General features: G+C 44.2%; 1 protein-coding gene across 1 annotated transcript; it reads left to right on the top strand.

Annotated features, from left to right (window-relative positions):
• The first annotated feature begins 357 nt into the window (after positions 1-357).
• LOC129383829 (uncharacterized) lies at positions 358-8,369 on the top strand. The gene is made up of 2 exons (XM_055068751.1): positions 358-3,582; positions 8,050-8,369. The coding sequence occupies exons 1-2, from the start codon at positions 358-360 to the stop codon at positions 8,194-8,196; spliced, it is 3,372 nt and encodes a 1,123-aa protein (XP_054924726.1). The 3' UTR covers positions 8,197-8,369.
• The last annotated feature ends 17,912 nt before the right edge of the window (positions 8,370-26,281 follow it).

The raw sequence follows: 26,281 nt of genomic DNA on the forward strand, positions 1-26,281 counted from the left end.
TTTCCTTGGATTCGAGGCAACGTGTGCTAATAGCGCTTTTATGGTTCTATTAACCGGCAGGCACCCATTAGTTATTCTCGCTTTCTCTAACATTTTAACCACTCGAAATGTACGCTGGAGACACACAAAATGCAAACGCCACCAAAGGACGTTCTTTCGCTTTTTCTGAGGGCTCGTCTCCATGGCTAATTTAATAGCCCATCGCGGCGGGGGCATTTCAACTGAAGGAAAAGAAAGGTGAAAACACCTTCGAGGAATCCTAGGTGGCTCTGTAGGCACGTACGACGCTCTGCTTTTCAGCCTGTTAGCACGTGCATTCGCTGAGATATAAAAGAAGGAAAAGGAAGTCGCTGCAGAATGCCACGACCCGTTGACAAAGACCTGGCAAGTCTCACCGTTGTGCAGCCTCCTCAAATAACAGCTGCCGAAGACTCTCGCGAAGAGCTACCGGTCGAAGGCAAGAAGAAGCGTCAGCCCCGCAGGAAATCGCACTCCCGGAAGAGGTCCACCGCAGAAGTACCTAGCCAGGAATCTGCGGCTGTAACAGCGGATCAGAGCCCAAGAAGGGAGGTCACTGTGGAAGCACGTGGACGCGAGGAAGAGCACGAGGTGGGAGCGGTCGCATCTGCAGCGGAGCATACCGAGCAAATTTCCATTGGTGCTGCGCCAACTGCCGTTATCTCATTGCCACTTAATGCGTCGAGACCGGTGTCGAATGCACACGAAACGGTGCCCCAGCGCCTCTCTACCACTGCCAAACAGAGCATGGTTCCAACCTGGCATCCGTCATACACGACCAGCGCTGCACCTGGCGCGGAGATTCAGCCGCCGAGTGTTTCATCAAGCAACGCCAGCACGGAGCAGGAAAAACAACGTCAAGGATCTGTGTCGGACGGATCGAGGCTCGCGCCGAAGGTTTCGGCACGCAAAGTCAGTGTGGAGAGTCGAATGATAAGAGGGTCCAGGTCCACAACGGAAGGGCTCAAGTCACAGAGCCCGGCCACGCCGAGGTTTTCCAGCTTGGCCAAGAAGGACGGTGCGACCAGCACCACTCGCTGGCCTGAAGAGGACAGTGAGATGGGTTCTAGCTCTGGCAGCAGTACGGGCGATAAGTACACCCAGACGGGGGACGTCATAGTGTATCCCAGAAGATCCCCTTTCGACAGCAGACGGCCGGAAGTGACGAAATTCGTGTCCCCGGACGAATCGCTGAGTGATATTCTCTATGACCGTGGCGTGACTTCACCTTCTCCGACTACAGCATCGTGGAGCTCATCCTATCCAGCTCGGTCACGAGAGGCTAGCATGTCTGAAGGGCCCGCGACGACATCCCGATTTATACGAAAGAAGGCAGCGGGAAAAGAACGTGATTCTGATTCCATTAGGGATATGTCAGGCAGTGAAAGTATAATTTCGTTTAAGCAGCCTGCAGTGAAACAAGAGAAGTCAGATATCCCAGCTTTGCCTGAAAAAAAGCCCATGCAAAAGTGTCCCGCTCCACGCCGAGATACTGACGTAGTGGACATGGTCAAGGATTCGTTGATGGAGAATGCCACCGCGCGGTCTGGTGAAGGCTGCCATTACGTTGAGCGTCAGATTGGCAGCATAACGTCACCAAAGGTGGCCCTAAATATACGTAAACCAACATGCCACGAAGTGGGGGCAAACGTTCAGGCTGGTGTCGAAGTTGGCGAGGTGGAGGAGTTTTATGAAGAGGTTGCCGAAGAGGTGCTGAACGACTCAAGGAGACTAAGCACTGGATCCAGCAGCAGAGAGCGTTTGAACATATCGAAATTGGCTGCCGTTTCTGATGAACATGCGGAGAAAGATGGCCAACAAGGAACAGACGTATTGAAAGGAAACAAGAAAAATTGTAAGAAGTATTTCAGGAGGGAACGACAAGGAGACTTGGTGAGCTTTACAGGCCAAGTGAATGCAAGTGATGCCACAAATAAGACACTGCCAACTTCTGTGACGGGAGAAGAACCGAATAGCCGCAACACCTTGCCGGACATGGTCAGTCACACAGAAACAAGTAACGAGCATAGTCGTAGAAAGGAAGAACATGGCAAACTTGACGAAGGCTCTTCCACGTCGCGTATGACCAGCGGGCAACACGGTGAAACCCCGGCTAACACTGTCGTTCCGCCTTCTTCGCAGTCAGCCTGCGTTCAATGCACTCGCAAAAGCAGTAAAAATGTTGGCGAAGCTCTCGAAATACCCGGGAATTGTGGTAAAAACAGAAACGCGGAAACTTCGGCCTCGAAAAGTGCTCCTCACGAATTTCGATTTGAACAACAGGCAGACACACTTTTGGAAGTCCAACCTTACTCGGTGGCTAAGAGGCCGTTCGGCTGCATTTGCGACGGTTTTCAAGGCTACTCACCAAGTGAATTCTTATACAGTCCGCCAAGCTCTCCCTTCCAGTTCGGCGAAGCCGCAATCTCTAGCCCGAAGTGGTCCAACACACCCATACCAGGGACCACTCAGGTGTTTGCAGGGCCATGGCCGCTTCTCGACCCACAGAGTACTACAAGCAGACCGAATACCGAAAGTAGGCGTGACAATCAAGGTACGCAAATTCCCCGCGCTGCCTGGTTCAGAAACTTGAACTTCCAAGCGGTCATGAAGGATCGAGCCATGCCACTGGCAGGTTACGAGAACGTTTGCATCCGTGCAGAGAAAGCGGTGGCCAACGAGTCTCGTTCCAAGGACTCTCGTTCCAAGGGTACGCTGAACGACTTTGCCACTGGTACAACCAGACACGGAGCCCAGAGAGATGCGACATCGAGGCGTTCCATCTCGAGAGACCCAAAGCAACACCTATTAATTGAAACAGATGACTTTACCGAACGCACACCGCAGGCATCTAGAAAAGACTCAACCGCATCAGTTGCTTCTGGACGACTTCAAATCTCCAGGAAAGCCTCGACTGCTTCCATCGACGCCGGAATAAGTCAGGCATTGAGAAAAGACTCAACAGCCTCCATTCAAATGGGAATACCTTACGCTTCACGAAAACCTTCGACAGCTTCTGTTGACTTCGCAAGACTTCAAACTGGCAGCAAATCCAGCACCCGCAAGACGACTTCTACTGAACAAGAAACGCCTTGTTCGACATCTCGCTTGCGATGTGGCCAAAGTTCCCCTGCCAGACGTTGCCAGAGTCGCAAATGTCATCACGGAGGACGCCACTCTTGCGGAGGCCATAGCCACTGCCGTACTGCCAAAGGCCTCGACAACCCACCGTCCGCACCTGAAGAACCGATGACCACCGTAGATGGGAACGACGCCGCGTTGGTCCGGTTGGAACAGCTTCTGCGTGAAGAAAACCGCCTGCTCCGACAAGAGAAGCAGCGACGAGAGGGGCAGTTGAGGCTGCGGTCGTTGCTGGAAGAGCGAGACCAGCTTCTGTCCGCCCTTAGGGGCCCCACGGAGGACGGTCAGGAAGCGCAGAATGCCCTGAGAGATCAGGCTAATGCTGTGTCTAAGGCACTCGCCGCGCTTGACCTGACGTCTGGTAGCCCAGCCTGCCGACCCTACAGTCAACGCGGGGCGAAAGGCGTCGGCCCTATTCGCGACGTAAGTCTGCAGTTCTTCTGATGTAACACACATAAGATATGAAAATTAAATTTTATAGAGTATAATTTCATTAGACGGGTGGTGGCATTGAACCTATTAGTGTTGGCACTGATAGGGTCCGTTTTTGCATTGGTATGGCACGTTGCGTAGTTTACACAAAGTACTGTGCCGGAGCGTTTAATGCTGCGCGACAAGTCCACTGATCATTGTTGCCATGGTACGGCCTGTTGCTCGTAGAAGTACAAAAATGCAGCAAATGAAGGGGATGAAAATGAAGATTGCACTGTTTTACACGCTTGATCACTGAAAACAGCAGAGGAAGGCTCCGGAGTTACTGTAAAATCAATCAATCAATCAATCAATCAATCAATCAATCAATCAATCAATCAATCAATCAATCAATCAATCAATCAATCAATCAATCAATCAATCAATCAATCAATCAATCAATCAATCAATCAATGTCTGAAACAAAAGCAGTCGTTTGGACGGATAGCCTAACTTGGCGGTCACATGCTACCCCTGCTGTTTTTTTAATTATTACGGACTGGCTTACGATTTACAGCACGTCAGGGATATTGTGCCAGTCAATTTGACCGCAGATCACACGGCCCGAACATTTAGCACCGCCTAAGAAGTCTCGTCATAACTTGACGAGATTCAGCGACGAGATTCAGCGTCCCGAAGCAAGCGCACGTCTTCTAACAACCGCTATTGCGGAAGGCTCCCGACACACTTTCACCACATGGAGTTTTTACGCATACTAAAATCTAACCAGATGTTCGGACCGTAGCGCTTAAGAGACGTGGACGTGGAGAAGGAGGATACTACGTCTCATTTCACGTCCATAAAACTTATGGCTGCGCTATCAGATTACTTTCCTCAAAAGCCTGCACTCTTGAAACATAAGCCGGCGAATGTAAGGGAAGGGGGAGAAGATTATTGAAAAATTCCGCCTCCTTGTCTTCTCATCCCTCTCCGACGTCTTAGCTATGACCTCTCGATGCCTTCACAGACTATGTGACAACGCCCACACGGGCAGTTCTATACATTGTTCATTCTTACCTTCTATTTCTCACATCTTTTGTAGACCTTTCCCCCTATCTCATCACCGGCTGGCTAAGCAGATATCCTATTATTAACTTAAGACGACTATCACAGATGTAAAACGGTGACTGTCGAAAATAGAAGAACGGCTTGACGTTGTAAACATCTTCTGTAAGGACGTCACGAACGTGAACGAAGTTCTACAGGAATTACACGACAATTTAAAAGCCTTGAGGTAAAACACAGAGAAAGCAGATCTACTAGTCGACGACCTGAGTAGCAGAACGCGAAGGAATAACCTAGCTTACAAAGGTGTTCCAGAAAAACCAGCAAAAGACGGAACGACGCAGAAAATCAATCTGTGAATTTGTAACGCAGCATCTTGGCATTCAACCGAGTGAAATCGAACCTTACAATAGAGTAGGATGAGAGACACATGGCCTGTTCGCCCGACTGTCGTGAAAATTTTCAATTTTAAGGATAAGAGTAACATTTTAAGAACCGCCTACAAGCTGCAGAAGTTATCTTCATCTCGAGTCTGGATAGAAGAGGACTTTTCACCCAGTATACAGATGATAAGAAACTTCGCGACTTTCTAAAAGGTGAACGGAAGCCTGGCGAAAAGTGCAAGCTGCTTTTTAACAAGCTTCTCCTTGGTAACAGACTGTACGGATTTGAATATACAAATGACACCGTGATTGTTCAATTACAAAGACACGAACGACGTGCCAGCACTGAATGACGCAGAAATCGTTGCGTGCATACACTGTCTGTTGTCGTATCCAATTTTCGAAGTGTTCTTAACAAACAAGACTAACTTTGCGCATTCATCGAATGCTGTAGCGCTGACTTATAGTGCTCGATACGGAGACGTGGCTGAACCCTGATGTCTCTAATAGCGAACTCCCGCTATCCTCTGATTTCAGTATTTTTAGAAAGGACAGGTCAGATCAATGTAGTGGTGGCGTCATGATTACCGTAAAAACTAATTTTCAGGACCCAACTATTATACACCAACACACATTTACAACTTTTGTGGATTGTACTGCAATTGTCACCAAGCGCAACTTGTATCGTTGGGGTGTGCTATCTTCCACCAAATGCTTCTATTTAATTTGTCAATAGTTTGAACGATTCACTTAGTTTTGTTCAGTACAAATATCCAACATTGCCTATATTTGCCGGGGATTTTTATCATCCAATAATAGACTGGCGGACATGCACACCTGTGGGTGGTACAATAATAAATGAGTGCACAGAATTCCTTGATACAATTTCGTTCAATTGACACGAATGGTTTCTCTCAGCATGCGGAAGTTCTGTTCTTGATTTAGTGCTTACTACCAATTCAGAGAATATGTGCGTTCATGTGCTGGAATGTATTAGTGACCACAATGTTTTGCACTGCTAAGCAATCACAGAAGTCGAAAATCCAGGAGAAAAGTATCATACGACTACAAACGGGCGGACGTGGAGTACCTTGTATCCGAATTGACATCTTTCTCAGATAATTTTTTTCCAGCTTCCATATTCGAAATACTAACGAAAACGAAAACTGGCGAATGGTTAACGAGAAACTCTTACAAGTAAAACATCAATACATTCCTAAAATCACAATGACGTCTTCCAGTCGCAGCCCATGGTTCACCTGGCACGTAAAGCGGTGCATCAACAAGAAAAAGCGCTTGTATTCAAAAGCAAGGTTCTCAGACTCTAATGGTGATTGGTAAAATTATAGAAAGCAAGCAAGTTTATGCGACAATTTTTTTATGACTATTTACTCTCTTTGCTAAAGAATAATATAAAAAAAAATTTGGAAAGTGGTTAATCCTGGCATTTCCTCTGTAAATTCAATTCATTTAGCTACGGACGGTGAGATATTATCTTCATCGGAGGCTGCAGAAGAGTTAAAACTTATTCTTTGGTTCCGTTTTCACAGAAGAAGAGCCGATTCCTGCTGGTCTAAAGCTTGACTCCATTAACGCCACTATGAATGACATTGTGATTCATAGTGGCGGAATCGAATTAGCTATTGAACGTCTCAAAAATTGCTAATCACCTGGCCCATGTGGTATATGCTCTAAATTACTCAATATTGCTAAGCCGCTCAATCATGCATTTCGGCAGCTATATTTCAACAGTCTACTGACACGCGATATGTGCCTGAATCCTCGAAAATTGCTCGTGTGACTCTGATATTGAAATCAGGTGATCTCTCCGTGCCATCAAATTACTGGCCCATTTACCTAACCAGTATACCTTGCAAATTACTAGAACACATCATATCATCCGCAGTAATGAAGTATTTAGGCGAGCACAGTAATTTTATTTCTAACCAACGTGATTTCTAGCGGGGTAGTTCATGTGAAACACAATGAATAATAATAAACAAACAAGCTCCTTTCTTCCCTATGCTTTTATGTCTCTATCTCGCTCTCTCTCTGTATCTCCCGAAAAAGTTGCGGTGTCGGATACGTGGTACACAGTCGCCCATTGCAGGGGCAGATTTGCGCAATTTGTGAACACATACACGCCTTGATGCCTCAATGGCTATGACGTTGCACTGCTGAGCACAAGGTCCCAGGTTCGACAGCTGGCCACGGCGGCCGCATTCCAATGAGGGTGAAATCCAAAAAGGCTCGTGCACCGTTGCTTTGGGTTCACGTAAAATCACCTCACGCGGTAAGAATTGAACCTGCAGCCCTCCTCTACGGCGCCTCTCAGAATCCGCTGTGCCAGTTTCGGGACCTCAAGATCTTCAGTTTAATTTATTTCAGTTTAAGTTTGAAAAAGCCGCCACAATGTGTCGCCGCCATTGCTGCGGTTCCCGTCTGTCCTACAGCATTCCGCAATGCCTCAACAGTACGAAAAACACGAAAATGACCCTTAAATGTCCTGTACGCGTTTTTAATGCATTAGGACTATTGAAGTGGGCAAAAGTTATGTGAAGTAAAAGAAGCCGGTCGCGGGGTAAATGATATATATAATTCGAAGAATAGAAGCACGTAGGGAAACTAACTAGACTTTACCTGAACAGGACATTACGAAGGCCGCGGGACCGGCCTTCGTCGGAGTATGAAATTATGGGGTTTTACGTGCCAAAACCACTTTCTGATTATGAGGCACGCCGTGGTGGAGGACTCCGGAAATTTCGACCACCTGGGGTTCTTTAACGTGCACCTAAATCTAAGTACACGGGTGTTTTCGCATTTCGCCCCCATCGAAATGCGGCCGCCGTGGCCGGGATTCGATCCCGCGACCTCGTGCTCAGCAGCCTAACACCACAGCCACTGAGCAACCACGGCGGGTATTCGTCGGAGTATATATATATATATATATATATATATATATATATACACGATTTATGGTATGGTTACGTTATTCCGTGGCTTTATTGTGTGTTGGTATCATATATTACAGGACAATTTGCAGGACAAAACAGCATGTTCGGCGAGGAACAAGTCTGGAGCCCCGACTCAGGCCGGAACGAGCTCTGACTCTTCGCCTGGCAAAGCGGCACAGCGCCTCCAGGGTAGCTCACGGAACTCTAAGCGAGGGAAGCCATAGCACCTCATCCACACCACAAAGATGCGGTTGTCCTGATGACGCTATCGAGTTTAGTACCAAGCGCCTCGCTTGTCTACGCACCGAGGACGTGTGGTAAAGCCCGTGAACGTGACGGCGTTTCATTTTAGCGAGCCTCTCGCTTCATGGCTAATAACACCTTCTTAAGCTTGTCAGCCTAGTGTCATCATGGCGCCATACGATTTCCTGTTTTTCCATTTAATAACCAGTTGAAACCATGTTTGATTGTTTCATAATTTACCATGATATATAGTACTGATCAAGTATATTATTACAATGTGCATTACTTTATGCTATCGAATGCATTGGAGCTGTACCACCGAGAAAGAGGAATGAGACTGGCGTTTGTTCTCGTCAAACTCATGCTGATCGTGATAGCCGCTGTGACGCTGTGCAGGAGTTTCCTAGAAATCATATTTTGCTATCATTTACCGCTTTTCAAGCTTGCCACATGCTTGGCGCACAATACAACAGAAGCGAGAAAATTTTACTGCTGGCGTTTCATCCAACATGTCACACATCTTTCGTAATGTGAAAGCTTGTGATACGGAGAACACTTTTCTTAAGCTGTCTATATTTGGACATATAAAATGAAAAGAGACACGAAGGCGACATGCTGAGTATATGGTCTCTATATTTTTGAAAGGGTGAATGGTCTCTTGGGCCAAAAGCGAAATACGTTGACAAAGGTCTAGAAAACCTACTTACAAGGCAGGCTTATGTTTCCTGCATATGGTAATAAGCAACAAAATCCAACAGAATCAACCTTGGGTTGATACCTTTAATTTATAGATTGCACATTACAAAAGACGCGCTGCACATGACAGTGACGAGCGCTTTCAACAGCCACCACGCCGCACCTTGCAGGGAAAGTGTGCGGTTATTATCTATCTATCTATCTATCTATCTATCTATCTATCTATCTATCTATCTATCTATCTATCTATCTATCTATCTATCTATCTATCTATCTATCTATCTATCTATCTATCTATCTATCTATCTATCTATATCTATCTATCTATCTATCTATCTATCTATCTATCTATCTATCTATCTATCTATCTATCTATCTATCTATATCTATCTATCTATCTATCTATCTATCTATCTATCTATCTATCTATCTATCTATCTATCTATCTATCTATCTATCTATCTATCTATCTATCTATCTATCTATCTATCTATCTATCTATCTATCTATCTATCTATCTATCTATCTATCTATCTATCTATCTATCTATCTATCTATCTATCTATCTATCTATCTATCTATCTATCTATCTATCTATCTATCTATCTATCTATCTATCTATCTATCTATCTATCTATCTATCTATCTATCTATCTATCTATCTATCTATCTATCTATCTATCTATCTATCTATCTATCTATCTATCTATCTATCTATCTATCTATCTATCTATCTATCTATCTATCTATCTATCTATCTATCTATCTATCTATCTATCTATCTATCTATCTATCTATCTATCGTATTCTCAGGACTTACATGAAGCATTACAGAGGGGCGGGGCTAATAGATACAGATAACTATACAAAGAAGAAACCACAATAATCAGATAACAGTGCACAGTCTGGTGTGAAAAATAACGCAGGTTAGAGTGACACAATAATCTTATAATTGTTGAGCAAATGTTGAGCAGGGGTAAAGAAAGCTTAATTAAAAAGAAACTATTAGGTGCGCTTGTTGGAAGTGAGCTGTCTGACGCGATGTGCAAGCCATTTCAGTGTAGCCTAAGAGTAATACCTGTTATCAGGAAGCAAACTAAAGACGCTGATGTTAATTGCAACTGTACTGAATGGACAGAACTCGGCTTTACGTGAATTATGTGATTTAGGCAAGCTTTATCGACATGGCTGTATACTTTGACGAAGCTCTGAAGACAATATAAAAAAGACGCTAAGAAACGAGTATTTTCATGATAAAGATGTTTTGTACCTCCGATGTTATTGGCGCCTTGATTCAGGAAGTTGGTTTTATAAACATACCACCTAAATGTATACTTAATAGTGACATTTCGCTTTTCGAACTATCAATACACTGTGTTTTCAGTGGTACTTATGACACTGTAAAATTACCAAAAATTACGGCAAATCTAGGGTACTTGTTGGAATTAGCTTTAAGTGAAGCTTTATTTATAACGTTTAAGGTACATCTATAGAAAGACAGGGAAAACGCGGGGAATGCGGGAGATGGAAATTCAAGACGATGAGCAAAACGAGAACAAGGTGAAAGCAGGTGCCAACGTTTCGACAAGTGGATTTGCCTTGAAGAAGACAAGTCCACTTGTCGAAACGTTGGCTCCTGCTTTCACCTTGTTCTCGTTTTGCTCATCATCTACAGAAAGAGACACATGATGCGTTCAATCTTATGGTATATCTAAGTACATGCAACTGTTCACATCCCATCTCGGAAGTCTTGTGTAATTTGGCTTCATAGAAACGCGCATATAAGTGTTCATCCCCTGCACCGCGTTTTGCTAAATAGCGATTGTGTGCCTGGCCTGCAAGGTGCGGAGACCCTCACCATGTGACCCACGCAGCCACGAGGGATTGCGCTGCCTCCGAGATCGGACCAGTTTTATGCGATCCCCAGGATCGGCTCAGTTTACGGTCTGCGGGATCGGACCAGCTTACTCGGCGAGAAAGCAATCGATCAGACGCACCAAACCGCGGGAAGAAGGCATAGTAAAATTCGCAGTAACAAAGGAATCATGCACTCGAAGGTGAATATTTGTTGCAGCGCAGATATTTAGGTAACATTTGTCATTTCATTGCTTAATTCTCCAGAGAACAGCGCGGGTCAGCGGCACATCTGTGAAGGTAGCACATATGGCTATATAAGCGAATTCGCTATATTCATGCTGCGTTGTATGTGAGTTATCTTTGCCTTCTTTGTGTGAGATTTGAAACGTGCATAAAAAGAGCGAGAGAGAACCACATTAAAGACGCATGAGAAAATGTTTAACAGAAGCTTACAAATTATTTATTTTTTCTATTATCATATTTCTGGCAAACTGTTTACTTGAACTGAACCGTCATGCTATCTCGTCATTTTTTTTGGCGCTTCGCTGTTTGAAAAAAATTATGGTCTCTGGATTGAGCAGCGCGGAGATGTATAAAGGCACACTGGATCTAGGAGGCCACGCAGCACCACGGAACGTTTCCAGAAAATGAGGCAGATGGCGCAACCGACTCACGCTAGCAGCTTCATTGGAGAAAACTTGCTGAATACCTATCGTACCGATTTGCATTTACTCCATGAGAACTAACGGATAACTTAAAGAATAATTGAAATTCCTGCAAATTCGCTTTTTTTAAATTTTGGATTGCAGTGCAGTCGACTGTCGCAGGCAGTCAGCTACAGGGATCCTTCTGCCCGACGTCAACTTCATAAGTTGGATCACTGTGTTTCTTCCCTTTCCCTGGCAAGTAGGAAAGAATTCACCATAAGGGGTTTTAACAGTCGGTTTCTATCCCCGAAGATAACTACCGTCCTTTAGCTATACAAGGTACTAGACAGAACACTAAGTTGGGAGGAGTTCGTCGTGGTAGACAGTGCGATCAAATGAGTGTGTTGGCAAACTCACTGACTTAGCCAGACGAGCTTTCTTTTGTATAGAAGTTGCTGGCGCCATTTAAAGTTAATTTGTCCTGTAGAGAACGAAGCTGGTATAGTGAAGCACGATCTCATTTATTGACACAAAGTGCGCAAACGTCAGTGAAACAAAATTGAACCAATGTGTACGAGCCACGTTTCCCTGCATAAGTTTTTCTGAGAATTAGTGAAGCTTTTCAAAATACGCTGCAGATGGCGGTACTGACTCGAGATCGGTGGCTTTAGTAATGGTGCAAAGAGGATAACGGAAGACTAGAGGTTTGGCAAATTGTACTGGCTGCTCCATGCTAGATAGATTGCCCCGAGCGAGCATATCATATACATGCTTTGCCGCTTTGTTTGCAGGCGGCGACGTAGGGCACATTCTAAATAACGTTTATTAATAATACGATAATCTTAGAGAAAAACACGAAGAAAAGGCAAACATCAAGGTATGATCCTTGAAGATTTCTCACAATCATAGGCGTGGTAACGGGAGCGAAGAGAGCCTCACTTGGGACTCGCTAAATGCTTCTGTTTCTCCGAATTTAGTAGAAAAGCTTGATATCGTGCAGAAGTTTACTATGCCATGTTTGATCGCCGATAAAAATGATAGGCTTCCTCGACAGAAGTGGAATCGAGACGCAATTTTGGCGCGGACCATTTGGCACTTGCTGAGACTGACATGTTTTCAGCTAAAGCGACGGCACTCAAAAGCCCACGTACGCTCACGACATAACGCTAATCCCATCTGTGGTTTGATTAAAACTGCAACTGCGATTTTGTACTAAGCATACTTTTTGCATTGCTTGCGGCCGTCATTATACATGTACTTGCTACAATTAAAACTCTGTCTTCCAGGGCTACGGAGGCTAGGCTTAACGCTGCCTGTTGATAAAGTGTGCTTCAAGTATTTTCCCCTTCCGGTGTATTGTGAGGGTTACCCAGAAATTGGATTTAAAAACAGCGCGTATCTGCTCCTCATGCGAAGATCGGCCAAATGCCCCCCCCCCCCCCTCCCCCCCATACTGCTTCATCACTTTCTGCTTATGCTCGCGTGTTTCTGTTATTGTAACATTGGCCTGTTTTTTTTTTTTTGTTATACTCACGAGGTTGCGGGATCGAATCCCGACCGCGGCAGCCGGATTTCGATGGGGGCGAAATGCAAAAACGCCCACGTCCCGTGTATTGGGGCAACGTCACAGATACCCTGGTGGTCAAAATTAATCCGGAATTTCCCACTACGGTGTGCCTCATAATCAAATCATGGTTTTGGCACGTAAAAATTCAGAATTCAATCACTTAGACTGTGGTATAACTTGCAGAGATTTCTTATGCTACGTCTTTACTGAATTCGTTGTACATCCAACATACCCCTTGGTGGTATGTAGATGTGTGTGTTTCTTCGTTCCAGCGATTACAACATGTCTCAGTATTCAGACACACGTTGGTAGCCTGTTTCAAGGTACAAAAGCCGTCGGGTGTCTAACTTCATTGTGCAGATGTTCTGGCAACGTGGACTAAGTACAGTTATGAACGCCGAGATCATTATCTACAGTTTAAGACTTTACGGGATGTGGTGTTCTTCATTGGTGTCTGTAGATGTTAGGATGACCATCTCAGACTGAACCACCATGTGTCAATGCCACTACATCAACAGTGCGTTGTGCGTAACTTAGAAGAAATTTCGTGAACGCATCACACTGGCAGCGCCAGCCCTTGTGTTCGTGTCTGCGAAGTTTAACGTTCATATTCATATACATTTGTGCTTTAAAAGAAACAGAGGGTAAAACTGTGTTATCTGGGAGCGTTTATGAACCATCACTCAGTAACAACAAGAAAAATTTTTGCGTTGAATCTTCGCGAACTCGCGCACGATCGCTTCTCTCCACAGGCGCATTAGTAGGACGACGGGTGTCTGACAACTCTACTTTCGAAAAGCAGGTAGAAAAGAGCCAAGAATAAGTAAACCGCGTAGTGGACTTATGCGGCAGCAATAAGAAGCAGGAAATCTTGCATAATAATGAGATCGGCTCTCTTCAGGATGCAAGCAGTGAAACGTAGCTCGGTAATTCGATTCGGCTAGGCTCCACGTGGCTCGACTGATTTTCCAGAGTGCAGAGACAGAGCAGTAAGACTGGCACGATGCTAAAAAAGGGAAGAGCACTGAGTAGCACTGACGCCGTCTGTCAGATTGCAGCAGACGCTTTCGCGAAAACGAGCAAAAAATAATAACAATAAAAGAGCGGAGGTGGTTTAAACAGGAGTAAAAGCAAGGACTTCTAAGCTGCTTAGGGCCTCGACGCCTAGTCTCTGACAACTTGCTCGACTTGAAAAGGTTCGAGCAACAAAGATTGGTTGTCGTCTGAAAAAAAGTAGTATTAGCCACATTGTGGACAAGGCTTCTATTCCGGGCTTGGCTAGGCTTTGTTTTACTAGGGCGAGCTTATGTGGCACTCGGTTTCATTAATACTTTGTCGTAGCGTCAAGGCTTTCTCGATATACGATGTTTAGAAATTCGTTGATTTGTTTCATGGTAACTCCGTGGGCCTTTCGTGACAGTGGTGTCTCGTGTGAATAAACAAAAAACGAGCAAAAGTTTTCAATGGAAAAACTTGAGAGGAAGTATTAGCCCGGGACAAGCTCTGATTTCCCCACTCAAGTACACGTAAAACGCAGAAATGCTTTAATGACACAACCACTGAACCAATTTGCATCATCCCCAAGATAATAATAATAATAATAATAATAATAATAATAATAATAATAATAATAATAATAATAATAATAATAATAATAATAATAATGATGATGATGATGATGATGATGATGATGATGATAATAATAATAATAATAATAATAATAATAATAATAATAATAATAATAATAATAATAATAATAATAATAATTTGTATGTACACTACAGGACGAAGGCCTCTCCCAGCGATCTCCACTACCAGTTACCCTTATCTTGCGCTCGCTTATTTTAACTTGCGCCTGCAAATTTGCAGGCACTTGCAGATCGATTTGCATAAAATTTGTTAAATTCTAGCAACTCTAAGCAGCAGTATTATGACTTTGCACCTCAATTTTTTTTACGAAATTGCCGAAAGTTGGTAAGTTAAAAAATATAGAAGCACGAAGTTTACAATCCGGTAATATCGCAGTAAGAACAGATATCGCAGTTCTGTGAAGTGCATCTGTTAAAGAATGTAAAGCATATAAATGGGGTACATGAATTTACAGCTTAGGTATAATTGTTAAAACGTTTACGAGGGTATTAAAAGTGCTACTCACAAAATAGCGGCACACATTAAAGCGATGCGTAATACATCCATCTTGAGCGCTTTATATATGTTATTAGGCGCAGTTTACTTAATTGTGATGTCGCTTTTGTTGCAGAGTTACAGGATTGTAAACTTTATAATTTAGTTTATAAAATCTCGACAGTTCTAAAAGGTTAGAAACGTATTGCATGAATTTTAAATCTATTTTCCAATTAAAATTTTCAACTTGCTCCTTCAAAAGCAACAAACCTAGTCAGAATCGGTGCTCTGGTTACCGAGAAAGACGATTTTTTTCTTACCATGTATCTAGATAGGAGCTCTCGAGTTGAAGCATCCCCTTAAGAGACACCCAAAACAGTGGTAGGAGTACCAATGACAATGGCGCGACGTTGATAACACCGATAAGTAAAATTACGACGGCGACATGATAACGACGACGGAAACGCCGACAACAGTGCGTCATGAACTTGGGATCGAATAATGGCCCCAGGGGAGATCAAACAGATTTTTATTTTCCTGCAACATCGTCTGACATTGAACATGCTGTTTAATAAACGTGAGGACGATACTTACAACACATTGCAGTGAAAGCCGGATGAAGTACGTTTAACATATTATTGCAGAAGAAAGATACGAGAAAGATGCGCACAGTCTCATTGAAGGGGCCTCCATCCACCCCTCGGGCTTGGTGAAATAACGTAGTCCGCGGGTAGCATGCGCTGCTGTGAACATATTTAGCCAATTTTTGCTGTGGTACGCGGTGCGTAGAGCTCGCAAGCGGATCGCAAATTCACCTTTCTCTCAAACGCTTCTCCTTTCAACCAGAAGGCCCTGTACTCACTCTCTTATAGACTCACTATTTAGTCATCGGACGCACTACTTCGTCATTCCCTTAGACGGCTACTATTGGCCGATAGCTGACATCAAGCTGCGGTCGGCTACATGGCGTAAATACCGCGGCCACTGCGGGGTACCGCCACGAGTTCACTGGCTAAGCGCACTGCGGATCGCTGAGTACAACCGCGCCTGTCTTATGTTTAGCGCGTCGTAGCCACCAAGGGCGGAAGTCATGGCGTCTGCGTTAACATTCAAAATGAAATTTGAACTGCGCCTCGGTGACATTTCGAAGGCGCAGCGTTGTGGGCACGCCCCACCGCGCCGTAGCCTTCATAGTGCAAGGCATTGAAGAAAAAACGGGAGCACAGCGGAGCTTAGAACAACAGAAAGCTGAGCTAGTTGGTAAGGATTCATAATGCAAAAGACGGGTAAGGCGGGCAGACACGGACACAAGAGAAGAGAAGTGGACAACACGAACGATCGGTGGTCGCGTTGTCTACTTCTCTTGTGTCCGTGTCTGCCCGCCTTACCCCTTCTTTGTATTATGAAGCACAGTGGAGGCCGTGTTTGACTGCCAATAACTCCGCTTCTGCTCAACGCATTGAAGTACTTTTTGAGGTCAAAGTATTTCTGAAACATCCTATTTTCACCTCAAATGCATTTCTCCACTTCGATAAAAAGTGGTTCTGGGCTCCTTTAAGAATCTTGTGTCATAAAACTTGAGCAAATTAATGCTTCAAAAGATACTTTTCCGCAACAAGGCTCATTAAACGGCAAAGTATCCTTTACAGGTTGTTTCACAAAATTTTTTCCCTCACTTTTTCCTCCATTGTAATTTTTCGGCCTAGAAACAGGTTAGCTAAAGACGCAAGAAAAGGAATCTGAAATAGAGTTGCTCAATATAACGAATATTGCGATATTAATATTTAGTGTGAACTCGATAAGAATGTTTAACAGTTGCCCTTATCGACAGCATTTAGCACGTACGTGTTCAAAACGGGGGCAAAAATTAGAATTCGAGGCTAAAAAAGCAATTTTTTATATCATTGCTGGACAACGATAACTAAGGCAGCGGTAACGTCAACAGCAAGTTCATATATCTTGTTTATGACATAAGCGTTGAAAATTTTTCAAGCGCCTCTAAAGTTTTACAGTGTCTCTACTTTGCCTGGCAGTAAAACCTCAAGTGAAGTCACAGAAGTTTTCATAAATGAAGAAAACACCCAATTTTTCTAAACTCAATCAGAAAAAATACATTTCTTAAGAGGAGAGTGTACTTGAAGGTCAACTCTAATTTTCCCATTCGAGCACGTGTGAAACACAATATTTCTCTACTTAGACAACTTCTGAACTGCTTGAATGAATTTGTTACATGTAAAATAGAGGGATGGATTCTACCTACTGTAAGGAGCTGATATTTAATTGAATTTATCATAGCTCTCAGAAAAAAGAAGCCAAATATTGGCAGGTTAAAGAAAGTTGAAGCAGAAATTTTACAAATCTGTAACTGTGCACCAGAAACAAATATCGCACTTTCGTAAATTGCATCTGTTAGATAATTTGAGGTGGACAGATCTGCTGTGCGAGTTTGCAGCCATGTAAAATTTTTTGCATTGTTTACGAGGGTTTCGCAAAAGCCCTACCCACTAACGGCGGTGTATTTCGGAGCGGTTCATAATACATCGATTTTCTCTGCTTTAGATGCCACATACGTGCAACTTACAGAATTGACCTATGCTTCTTTACTGCGGACTTGCAGAGCTGCGAACTTAATGCCTCCATCTGTATTAATTTAAAAATGTTCATAACTTTTGTGAAAAATACTATAGCCCAAATAAAAAAAATGCTCCCGACAGTCAGCATATTTAGTCGTTTAAATGTGGCGTACCTCAGCAAATACAGTGCAGGGAATGCACTTTAATACTATGTGTTTCGATGTACTTAAATAGGAGCTCCTGAGGCACAATTGTTTACCTAAGGAGCGACCACAGTAGTCAAAACGGGTAATGAAATGAAGAAATCGATTCCTGAGCTCACTTATTTTCCACCATACATGTAAACAGTGTTAAAAATTAAATTATGGGGTTTTACGTGGCAAAACCACTTTCTGATTATGAGGCACGCCGTAGTGCAGGACTCCGGAAATTTCGACCACCTGGGGTTCTTTAACGTGCACCTAAATCTAAGTACATGGGTGTTTTCGCATTTCGCCCCCATCGAAATGCGGCTGCCGTGGCCGGGATTCGATCCCGCGACCTCGTGCTCAGCAGCCCAACACCATAGCCACTGAGCAACCACGGCGGGTATGTAAACCATGTTATAGTACATTTGGAAGAGCGAACTTTTCGATATATTCCAATAATTATAAACCACCGATCATTTATTTTGCAAGCAATATCATCTGGAAACCTTTGACGCTCAAAAAGCAGTTGCCCCTCCCGCGGATTTGCACCGATGAATAGAGATGTTTCGCTTTTATGACATATCTGATACAGGAATCAAAACACTGAGAAATGTTTATCTGTGCCATCGACAGTACCCGAAATCATGCATAAAGGCTACCCATTCATAGACAGAATGACATGCCAGCGAAAAGCACACAAGTCGAGGCAAAATAGCAAAAATGAAGCCTGAGTGTTAAAGCGAAGAAGTTTAGTAACGAAACTAGGAAACGAATAAAGTCCTAGAAATTCTGCTCTTGGTTTTTCGTACGTGTATCATAACGACCAATAACAGCATAGACGCTCGAGAAACACTCTATACATTTGAGGGCTCCGGATTACTATTGGCGTCCCTCAGTTGTTTTATGTGCACAGAAAGCTAGGCGCATGAGCGAGGCTTATAGCTCCTGTCATCCCAAAGTTTTCATGTTCTCACAAGCTGCCGTGCAAGGGCATCGGAGATCGAATTACGAGCGGTTCTCCGTGGCTTTTTACCAGTCTGTGCTCGTTCAGGAAATATTAGGTGGTATGTCATCGTAGGCTGTTTTAATTTCCTCGTAATCTCGCGTGATAAGTATAAAAATACAAAATTGGAGGCCCGACTATCGTATTCGGAACTTGTTTACCACGCATCTGTGCTCAGGAGCCCTACACGTACGAAGGGCATTCTTTATTGTAGAGTTGTTTTGCCGGCTGTTTTCAGTTGACAGGATATACGATGGTTCACCAACTCCTTTACTGGCGGGTGAGTTGAGCGAGACAGCGAATCACTTGCCGCTGCTGTTGGGACAGATGCTCAAGTTCAGGTATTCAGAGCACCAACAAGAAGCCACAAGCACAATACGAGCACCGATTTGTGCAGGTGGGTGTCGTTCTTCGCTGGTAACTAACTCGCGCCGCAACTCAGGTAGCATACTGGAAAGGTACCGTGGAAATAAATTCTACACGACTATATAGCCGGCCACTATATCCATCACGCATGAATGCTGCTGTTTCCTGCGGCTGGAGGAGACCAGTTCTAAAATACTTGCTAAGCTTGAAGCGTGGAAGCCAATGGAGTCTGGTGAAATCTGGAGGCATGTTTGGGCAGAGAAGAATGATTCGAGAACATTACATGGCAGGAATTGGAGTATTCCATAGATGATATCAGGTTGGAAAGAATCGGCAATCTGTGCATTGAAAGAGTTGGGGTCGTGCCTGTAAAAAGGCGGAGCTGGCACATGCCGTCGTCCGACTAATTCACGCTAAGGACGTTGTTGAAGGGCGGAACGTTTTATCATCGAGAACGAGGAGTACTGGATGTATTTACAATATCTACATGAGGAGTGGAGAACGTTACATCTCGTCAGTCTAACATGACTGAATTGAAGCACACTGAGGAGCCGAGGAAGTCCGCTTAAACCTCCTCTGTCATTCCTAGATTCCTAGGCCAGGGAAGTCTGCCGTCCCACCTTCGTCCAATCGGAGCGTCCAAAGCCGTCGAATGATCCGCGTTTGAGGGTGAAGGTACACGCTATCACTCCGGCACTTTTGCTCACTGAACACACAGAAAGGAGGGAAGCTTCGTAGACAGGGATTGTCTCGCTTGACTCAAACTGGTGCGTCTTAGCTCTTGGAATGACCCAGCAATTAGCTGGAGCGTCTGTCAAACGACCGTGGCGTTTCCGTGTCCACGAGGAAACGCCGCAGAACACCCCTTTCCAAGTGTTTCTTGCTCCCATCGTCCGTGATGGCGACAGTGAACCAACAAACAGCACTGGGTCCGCCAAACGTATCTCGCTTTGCTGTCGCCGCAGGGCTGTCCGAGGGGGATGCATTGCTAGCTTCACGAAGTGATTTGTCGCAGTTGTGCAGGAGAGGCTAGAAGGTCACCACACCCGCTGGCTGATCGTAACAGCGTCCTAGTAGCATGTTTCGACGTAGACGATGGTGAAGTTCTTATAAAATTACTGTTTTTATTATTCAGTCAAATAAATCAATTGCCGGAGTGCAGATATAAACCAGCTCAACGACATAAAACGTATACGCATCAGGCAGTAGTTAAACGGCTTTCGCGACCGGAGACATAACTTTCGGATACGTAAACTTGGGTTTGCTATGCTTGGACGCAATCTAATAACTCGGTACAAGCTCCGCTCGCAAAATAGCGCTGCTCACATTTCTCTGCTTTCGCGCGCCACAACGTTTGAGTTCGCCTCCACCGTGACGTCATGGAAATGAGCGAACGTAATAATCTGGCGCATCTGTACAAGTTCTCTTAGAAAACGGTATATCTGCCACTGCATTCTAAAATTGTTGCTGGCTATGGTTTGATTGCAGCCAGCGCTATGCTATTTTTAGAAGCAGAACTAGCCCAGCGCTAAAACACAGGACACGGTAAGGAGACGCACACGCAGTGCTGCTGCCGTGTAAAATTTTTGCGCTGTGCTAGTTCTATCTACAGATTCTTTGGCAGAGCAGCCTGAAAAGGAAAACATTGAAAGCGATAGCCAGGTTTAGCGTTACCTTGAAGCTGCTTGGTCAGTGTACTAACAAAAAAGCGGGTGCGACCAGTTGGCGAGACGCAGCACGCGATGCTACTGCTGCTACAGTGCAAAGCGAAAAAAAAAAAGGAAGAAGAACAAACATAAAGAAAGTAGAAAACTGCTCCCCCTGGCAGCGTCTAGGCGTCTCACACCACTGGCGTGCGCGTTGCTGGCGTCAAGCTTTGACGACGCACTAGGCCTTTGCCTTTGAATTTTAGCCACAGGGTCGTGAACGATGTCGTTCCAACTTGTTGCACAATGTAAAACAACGTCCTGGCTGGTCTTTTCCTTCTTTTATGTTCGTATTATCGTCCACTCAATTTATTTACGCTTCAGCAAAGCGTGCCTTTAATTTATTCACCCTTTAATTATTCTGTATAGTTATTTATTTTATTTATTTTTACATAAAATGAGGCTATTGCAGTAGTGGGATGTACAACAATCATGCAAACATTTATAAACAAGCTCGCGTGAATTCTCTCAATGGTAGTGAGGGGATGTTTCCCGGTAATGAATTCCAGGCTTCAATTGTTGATAGAAAAAAGCTGTATTTAAAGGAATCAATATTGACGAAAAAGGAGGAAATATTTAGGGTGTGTTGACTCGTCGTAGATGAAGGTTTGGGAACAGCCAAATATTAATCTAAAGAAGAGAGACGAGAAGAATTAATTAACGTGCAAATAAATTTTAGGCATTCGAGGTGGCGATGCGCTTCAGGAGTAGTCAGACCAAGCAGGGGAAAGAAATTAGACAGCGAGAAGTCCTTGTTATACTTCCCGCAAACAAAACGCTTTGCTTTTTTCTGCACAGATTTTAGTTTTTTGATGTTACAGTGTCGGTATGGATTCCATACAACGCAGCCATACGCGTGGATGGGACAATGAGGGTTTTATATGTTAGAAGGTTAGTTTCATGAGGAGCAAGACGCAGGGCATACGATGCAAGTAACCTAGTCTTTTAAGGGCCTTGTTACTGGTGACAGCAATGTATTTTGACCATGAAAAATTGTGTGCTAGTAAGATACCTAAATATTTGAAATCGAACACTCTATTTGATGTAATATTATTAAATGCATAGGCAAAGAAGGGAGGGCACGAACGTGGTGTAAAAGACATGGAGACAGTCTTGGAAAAGTTGGTATTCATCTGCCATGCTTTGGACCAGTTACAGAAGCCAGCGGAAGAATTGCTAAGGACAACATGATAAGTTGGAGATTTAATTGTGTGGTATAAAACTTAATCATCTGCAAAAAGGCGTATTATAGCTGAAGTGTGTAGCGATAGGTCATTAATATAAAGCAGCAATTAAAAAGTCCCCAGTACTGAACCATGGGGAACCCCTGATGGAACATATATCAAGGGCTAGTTAGTAGAGTTAAAACGTACATATTGTGAACGCTGGGAAAGACTGACCGATATCGAACCAACCAAGGATGCATATTTTAGTATAGCGAACAACTTGTGCATAAGTTTAGGGTGTGAGGCAGCGTCGAAGGCCTTTGCTGATTCTATAGAAATAGCACCAACCTGGGTCACCTATGTCTAAAGAGCTGCTGATGGATGGATGGAAAAACATTATTGTGAGTCCTGAGATACGCGACTATCGCGCCGCGGGCCGCTCCCACGTTGGGTCGGGCAGGCCGAGCCTGGCCGCCGCATCGTGGGCTCTCTGGATGGTACAGATTTGGTCCCCGTAGTTGGAGATTCACCGTGAGGTATTCCATCTTGATTGGTCTGCTTGATCTGTGTCTCGTAACCAGGGGCATCGCCAGAGCATATAAGTTAGCTGAATAGCCACACTGAGGGCAGGTATTGCTAGTACACGTCTCTGGATATATCGAGTGTAATAAATATAGGTTGGGGTATATCCCTGTCTGCAAAAGTCTGAGGGTGATTGTCTGCGCTTGGGTCAGTTCCTTATCTGTAAGCGGATGGACCCTCCTACTAAGGTAAACGTGTTGCGTGACCTCGTTGTAAGTGCTACTGATGTCATGAAGGAGTTCTGTCCGTGCTGTTATGGGGCTGAGGCCACGTCTAAAACCATGCTGGAAAGTGCTTAAAATGTTGTTAATTTCAAGAAATTCCATAATATGTTTAAAGATAACGTGTTCGAGTAATTTACATGGATATTCTGTTAAGGGAATGAGCCTATAGTTAGATAATAATGAACGTTGCCTGACTTAGATAAGGGGAAAATTGAAGCAAGTTTCCTCGAGGGAGGAAAAGTGGCGGTTGAGAGAGATTTTCCAAAGAAAACTTTAGATATCTGTTACACCAAAGAGAGTATCGAACGAGAAAAGCAGTCGGGATACCGTCAGCCCCACATGACTTCTTGGTGTCAAAGTTTAGGTCTTGGTTAAGCATACCCTCAGGGGACAGTGACACACTGTAGAAAGGTGGGAATAGGACAGAGTTTAGAGCAGGGATTATCGAATTGTCAGTCGTAAAAACAGAGTGGGAGTAGGCGTTAAAAGAAGACGCTATTGTCTGTGTATCGGAAACTGGAACATTGCTAATTGTCAGCGTGTACGAGGATGACCCATGTAGTAGAATAGCTTTCCAAAGCTTACGGCGATTTTTCTTCAGTAATTTCGGCGAGGTTACCTTGTAATAAAATTCTTTCGAAGCCACCATTCCAGAACAAGTTTCCTTTTCGCGCTAAGAAACTGCGTGAGTTTTGCTGAGTCGCCAGAGCGTTTTGATCGGCGTAATCTGGCCGCATAGCGTGATAAATGCAAAATGTCCCTAGTCATCAAATGAATTTCACTGTTTATTTTCTTTGTTGTTGAGGGACTTACATGGTCTGTCCCCTCAATTACTGAGTGCTTACTTTTTATATAATTCATTTTCTAATTTTATTTTCTTTCTTTTTTATTACCTTTATTTCTACCACTTAAATTCTTGACTTATCTCCTATGGTTGTTATATGCCATAATTGAGTTCCAATGGCGTCAAAAACGATAGGCTATGCGACCGTATCGCAATAAGATAACAGGGCGACTGTGATATATTGATCGGTAATGAGCTTTGCGATACTATCATGAATAGCTTTCATAGCGTCTAACAGTTCTTGAAGGGTCAAACAAGTAGACCGAGTGGTGTCATTGAGCGGATCTACATCAATAAAAGAGTTCGGCGGTTCATTGTAATTGCGGCGTGCGGCAATAAAATTGTGTCATACCTTTATACAGCAACCAATTTCGGTTGTACGGCATTCCGTGCCTCACATTGCACGGAGGTCGCCATCAGGCTCCGTTACGACAGGTCTCATAAAACTGTCTCGTAAATTTCTTTTTTTCACGAGAGGTTTGACCTCTGCGAGCGTCCTCACATTCGAGTAGTGCCCTTACACGCCACCAGCCCTGCTCAGGTTCCGCTCTACAATGCCATCTCTGATAGCGATGCTTTGCCAATTGTCGAAACTCGTAACTTGCAATCAACCGGTCTTTGCGTACGTCTAATTCATAAAGGGAAACATTAATCAAAATTACCATAGCCTGCGGTCTCCGTCATCAAACACACGGCGCTAATTGAAGCGCGTTTCACAGAATTCACGTGCGCATCCACAAGTCTTAGCGCTAACGTGGCGATGATACCAGGAACATACGCCAACAAATGTGCACTAGTACCCATAGCTGTAGAAAACCCGCGAAAGCAGCTAATATAAAGGAACATCACGAAAGAACGCGCCAATTTCATCCACCTTGCAGCCTGACGCGATTGCGAACGAGGGCGTGATTAAATGTGAAGAGAAAAGTAAATGCACATGAAGGGGATGGATCCTTATATGTGCAGACAGTGACAGAATTACAACTGAATTTGCGAATGCATTTAGTCGTCTTCCGAGATTGCTAGGGATCGTCAGACAGGTGTGAATTCCAAAGCAGCCAATCGCAGGAAATGCGACGGAGGCCCTTAAGAACTGAAAAAATGACACGCGCTGATAGACCTCCTCGAAAGTAGGTGAGCGGAACCAAAGCGAAAGCAACCGCTGAAATTAGCATATAAAGCAGCTTTGACAGTTCTTGAACTGTTGCTGCGAACTAAGGGCAGCATTCAAACGCGACGAGGAGGGTTATGACGTCTCACGAGGTAGGAATGGATCTGCACAAAAGGGGTGAAAAGAAGAAATTCAAACAGACAGGTCGGGGGGGGGGGGGGCATGCCCCCCCCCCTCCCGCATCGCCAAATATAAACACGTCAGTCGAGGGGAAAACGTCAAAACGGAGATGGGGTTCAGAAATGTATTTGACTATGTGGAAATGAACTCCAAGAATAAAAATAGATCGATGGGACCAGGATGATGGAAAACTCATGAATAAACTGTAAAAGCAAAATACAGACAGAGAAGAGAAACTTGTAGAGAAATCTTATTACCGCAAACGTATTCTATTGTCCCGTACCGAAAGTGAATTTTACATGTTTAAAGGTGTTTTTCACCTCGGTGCGCTGACGTGAACAGATGCGACTGAGAACAGCATGGTAAACAGGAGGACGAGAAGGTAAAGAGGGTTTGTGGCTTTGGAAGCCGTGACCCGCGATAATAAACTTCAAGTCCTGAATGTTGGCGTCCCCGGGACTCAAGCAGTGGGCTCAGCAAAAAGCTCAAAGGTCAACTGATAACGCTCGTTCACTCACTCACTCACTCACTCACTCACTCACTCACTCACTCACTCACTCACTCACTCACTCACTCACTCACTCACTCACTCACTCACTCACTCACTCACTCACTCACTCACTCACTCACTCACTCACTCACTCACTCACTCACTCACTCACTCACTCACTCACTCACTCACTCACTCACTCACTCACTCACTCACTCACTCACTCACTCACTCACTCACTCACTCACTCACTCACTCACTCGCTTTCACTTAGCCAGACCCTTGAGTTCACACCCATTCAACCATCTATTCTTAAAGGTTTGCAAGCATGAGCGTACACCCTTTATCTCTATCAAGCAGGAATGCATTGTGGCACTCACTGCCCATTTTTTCTTTCGCATGTTCATCCACATTTCCAGTTACTGCAGCGACCATAATGACACGCGTGCCAGTTTCATGAATGTGTTTGGCTGCCTTCGTTATGGGCTGTTAGTGCTGGCAGATCAGCCATAAAGCCGTACCATACAGCGTTACGACGGATTTCGCACTCGTGGAAATGGTTGCAGAGACATGCTTGGCATTTCACGACCGAGCTATAGCTTGACGTCGCCGCGGTCTAAAACATTGAGAAGGTTCTCGCTAAACTCGAGAGAAATTTAGTGCAGCACTCAAAATAAACATTTTCCCGCTATCACAGTTTATTAAGAGACTTTTTTTTTTGTTAAGGTCGTGACACAAAGCG

The sequence above is a fragment of the Dermacentor andersoni genome, chromosome 9 (genome assembly GCF_023375885.2).
Source record: "Dermacentor andersoni chromosome 9, qqDerAnde1_hic_scaffold, whole genome shotgun sequence".
Classification (NCBI taxonomy): domain Eukaryota; kingdom Metazoa; phylum Arthropoda; class Arachnida; order Ixodida; family Ixodidae; genus Dermacentor; species Dermacentor andersoni.

Bases quoted from the DNA above. Each gene is read 5' to 3' on its own strand.
- LOC129383829 (XM_055068751.1), top strand. From the start codon at position 358: ATGCCACGACCCGTTGACAAAGACCTGGCAAGTCTCACCGTTGTGCAG. The intron at 3,583-8,049 runs GTAAGTCTGCAG...CATATATTACAG, and splicing joins GCGTCGGCCCTATTCGCGAC to GACAATTTGCAGGACAAAAC.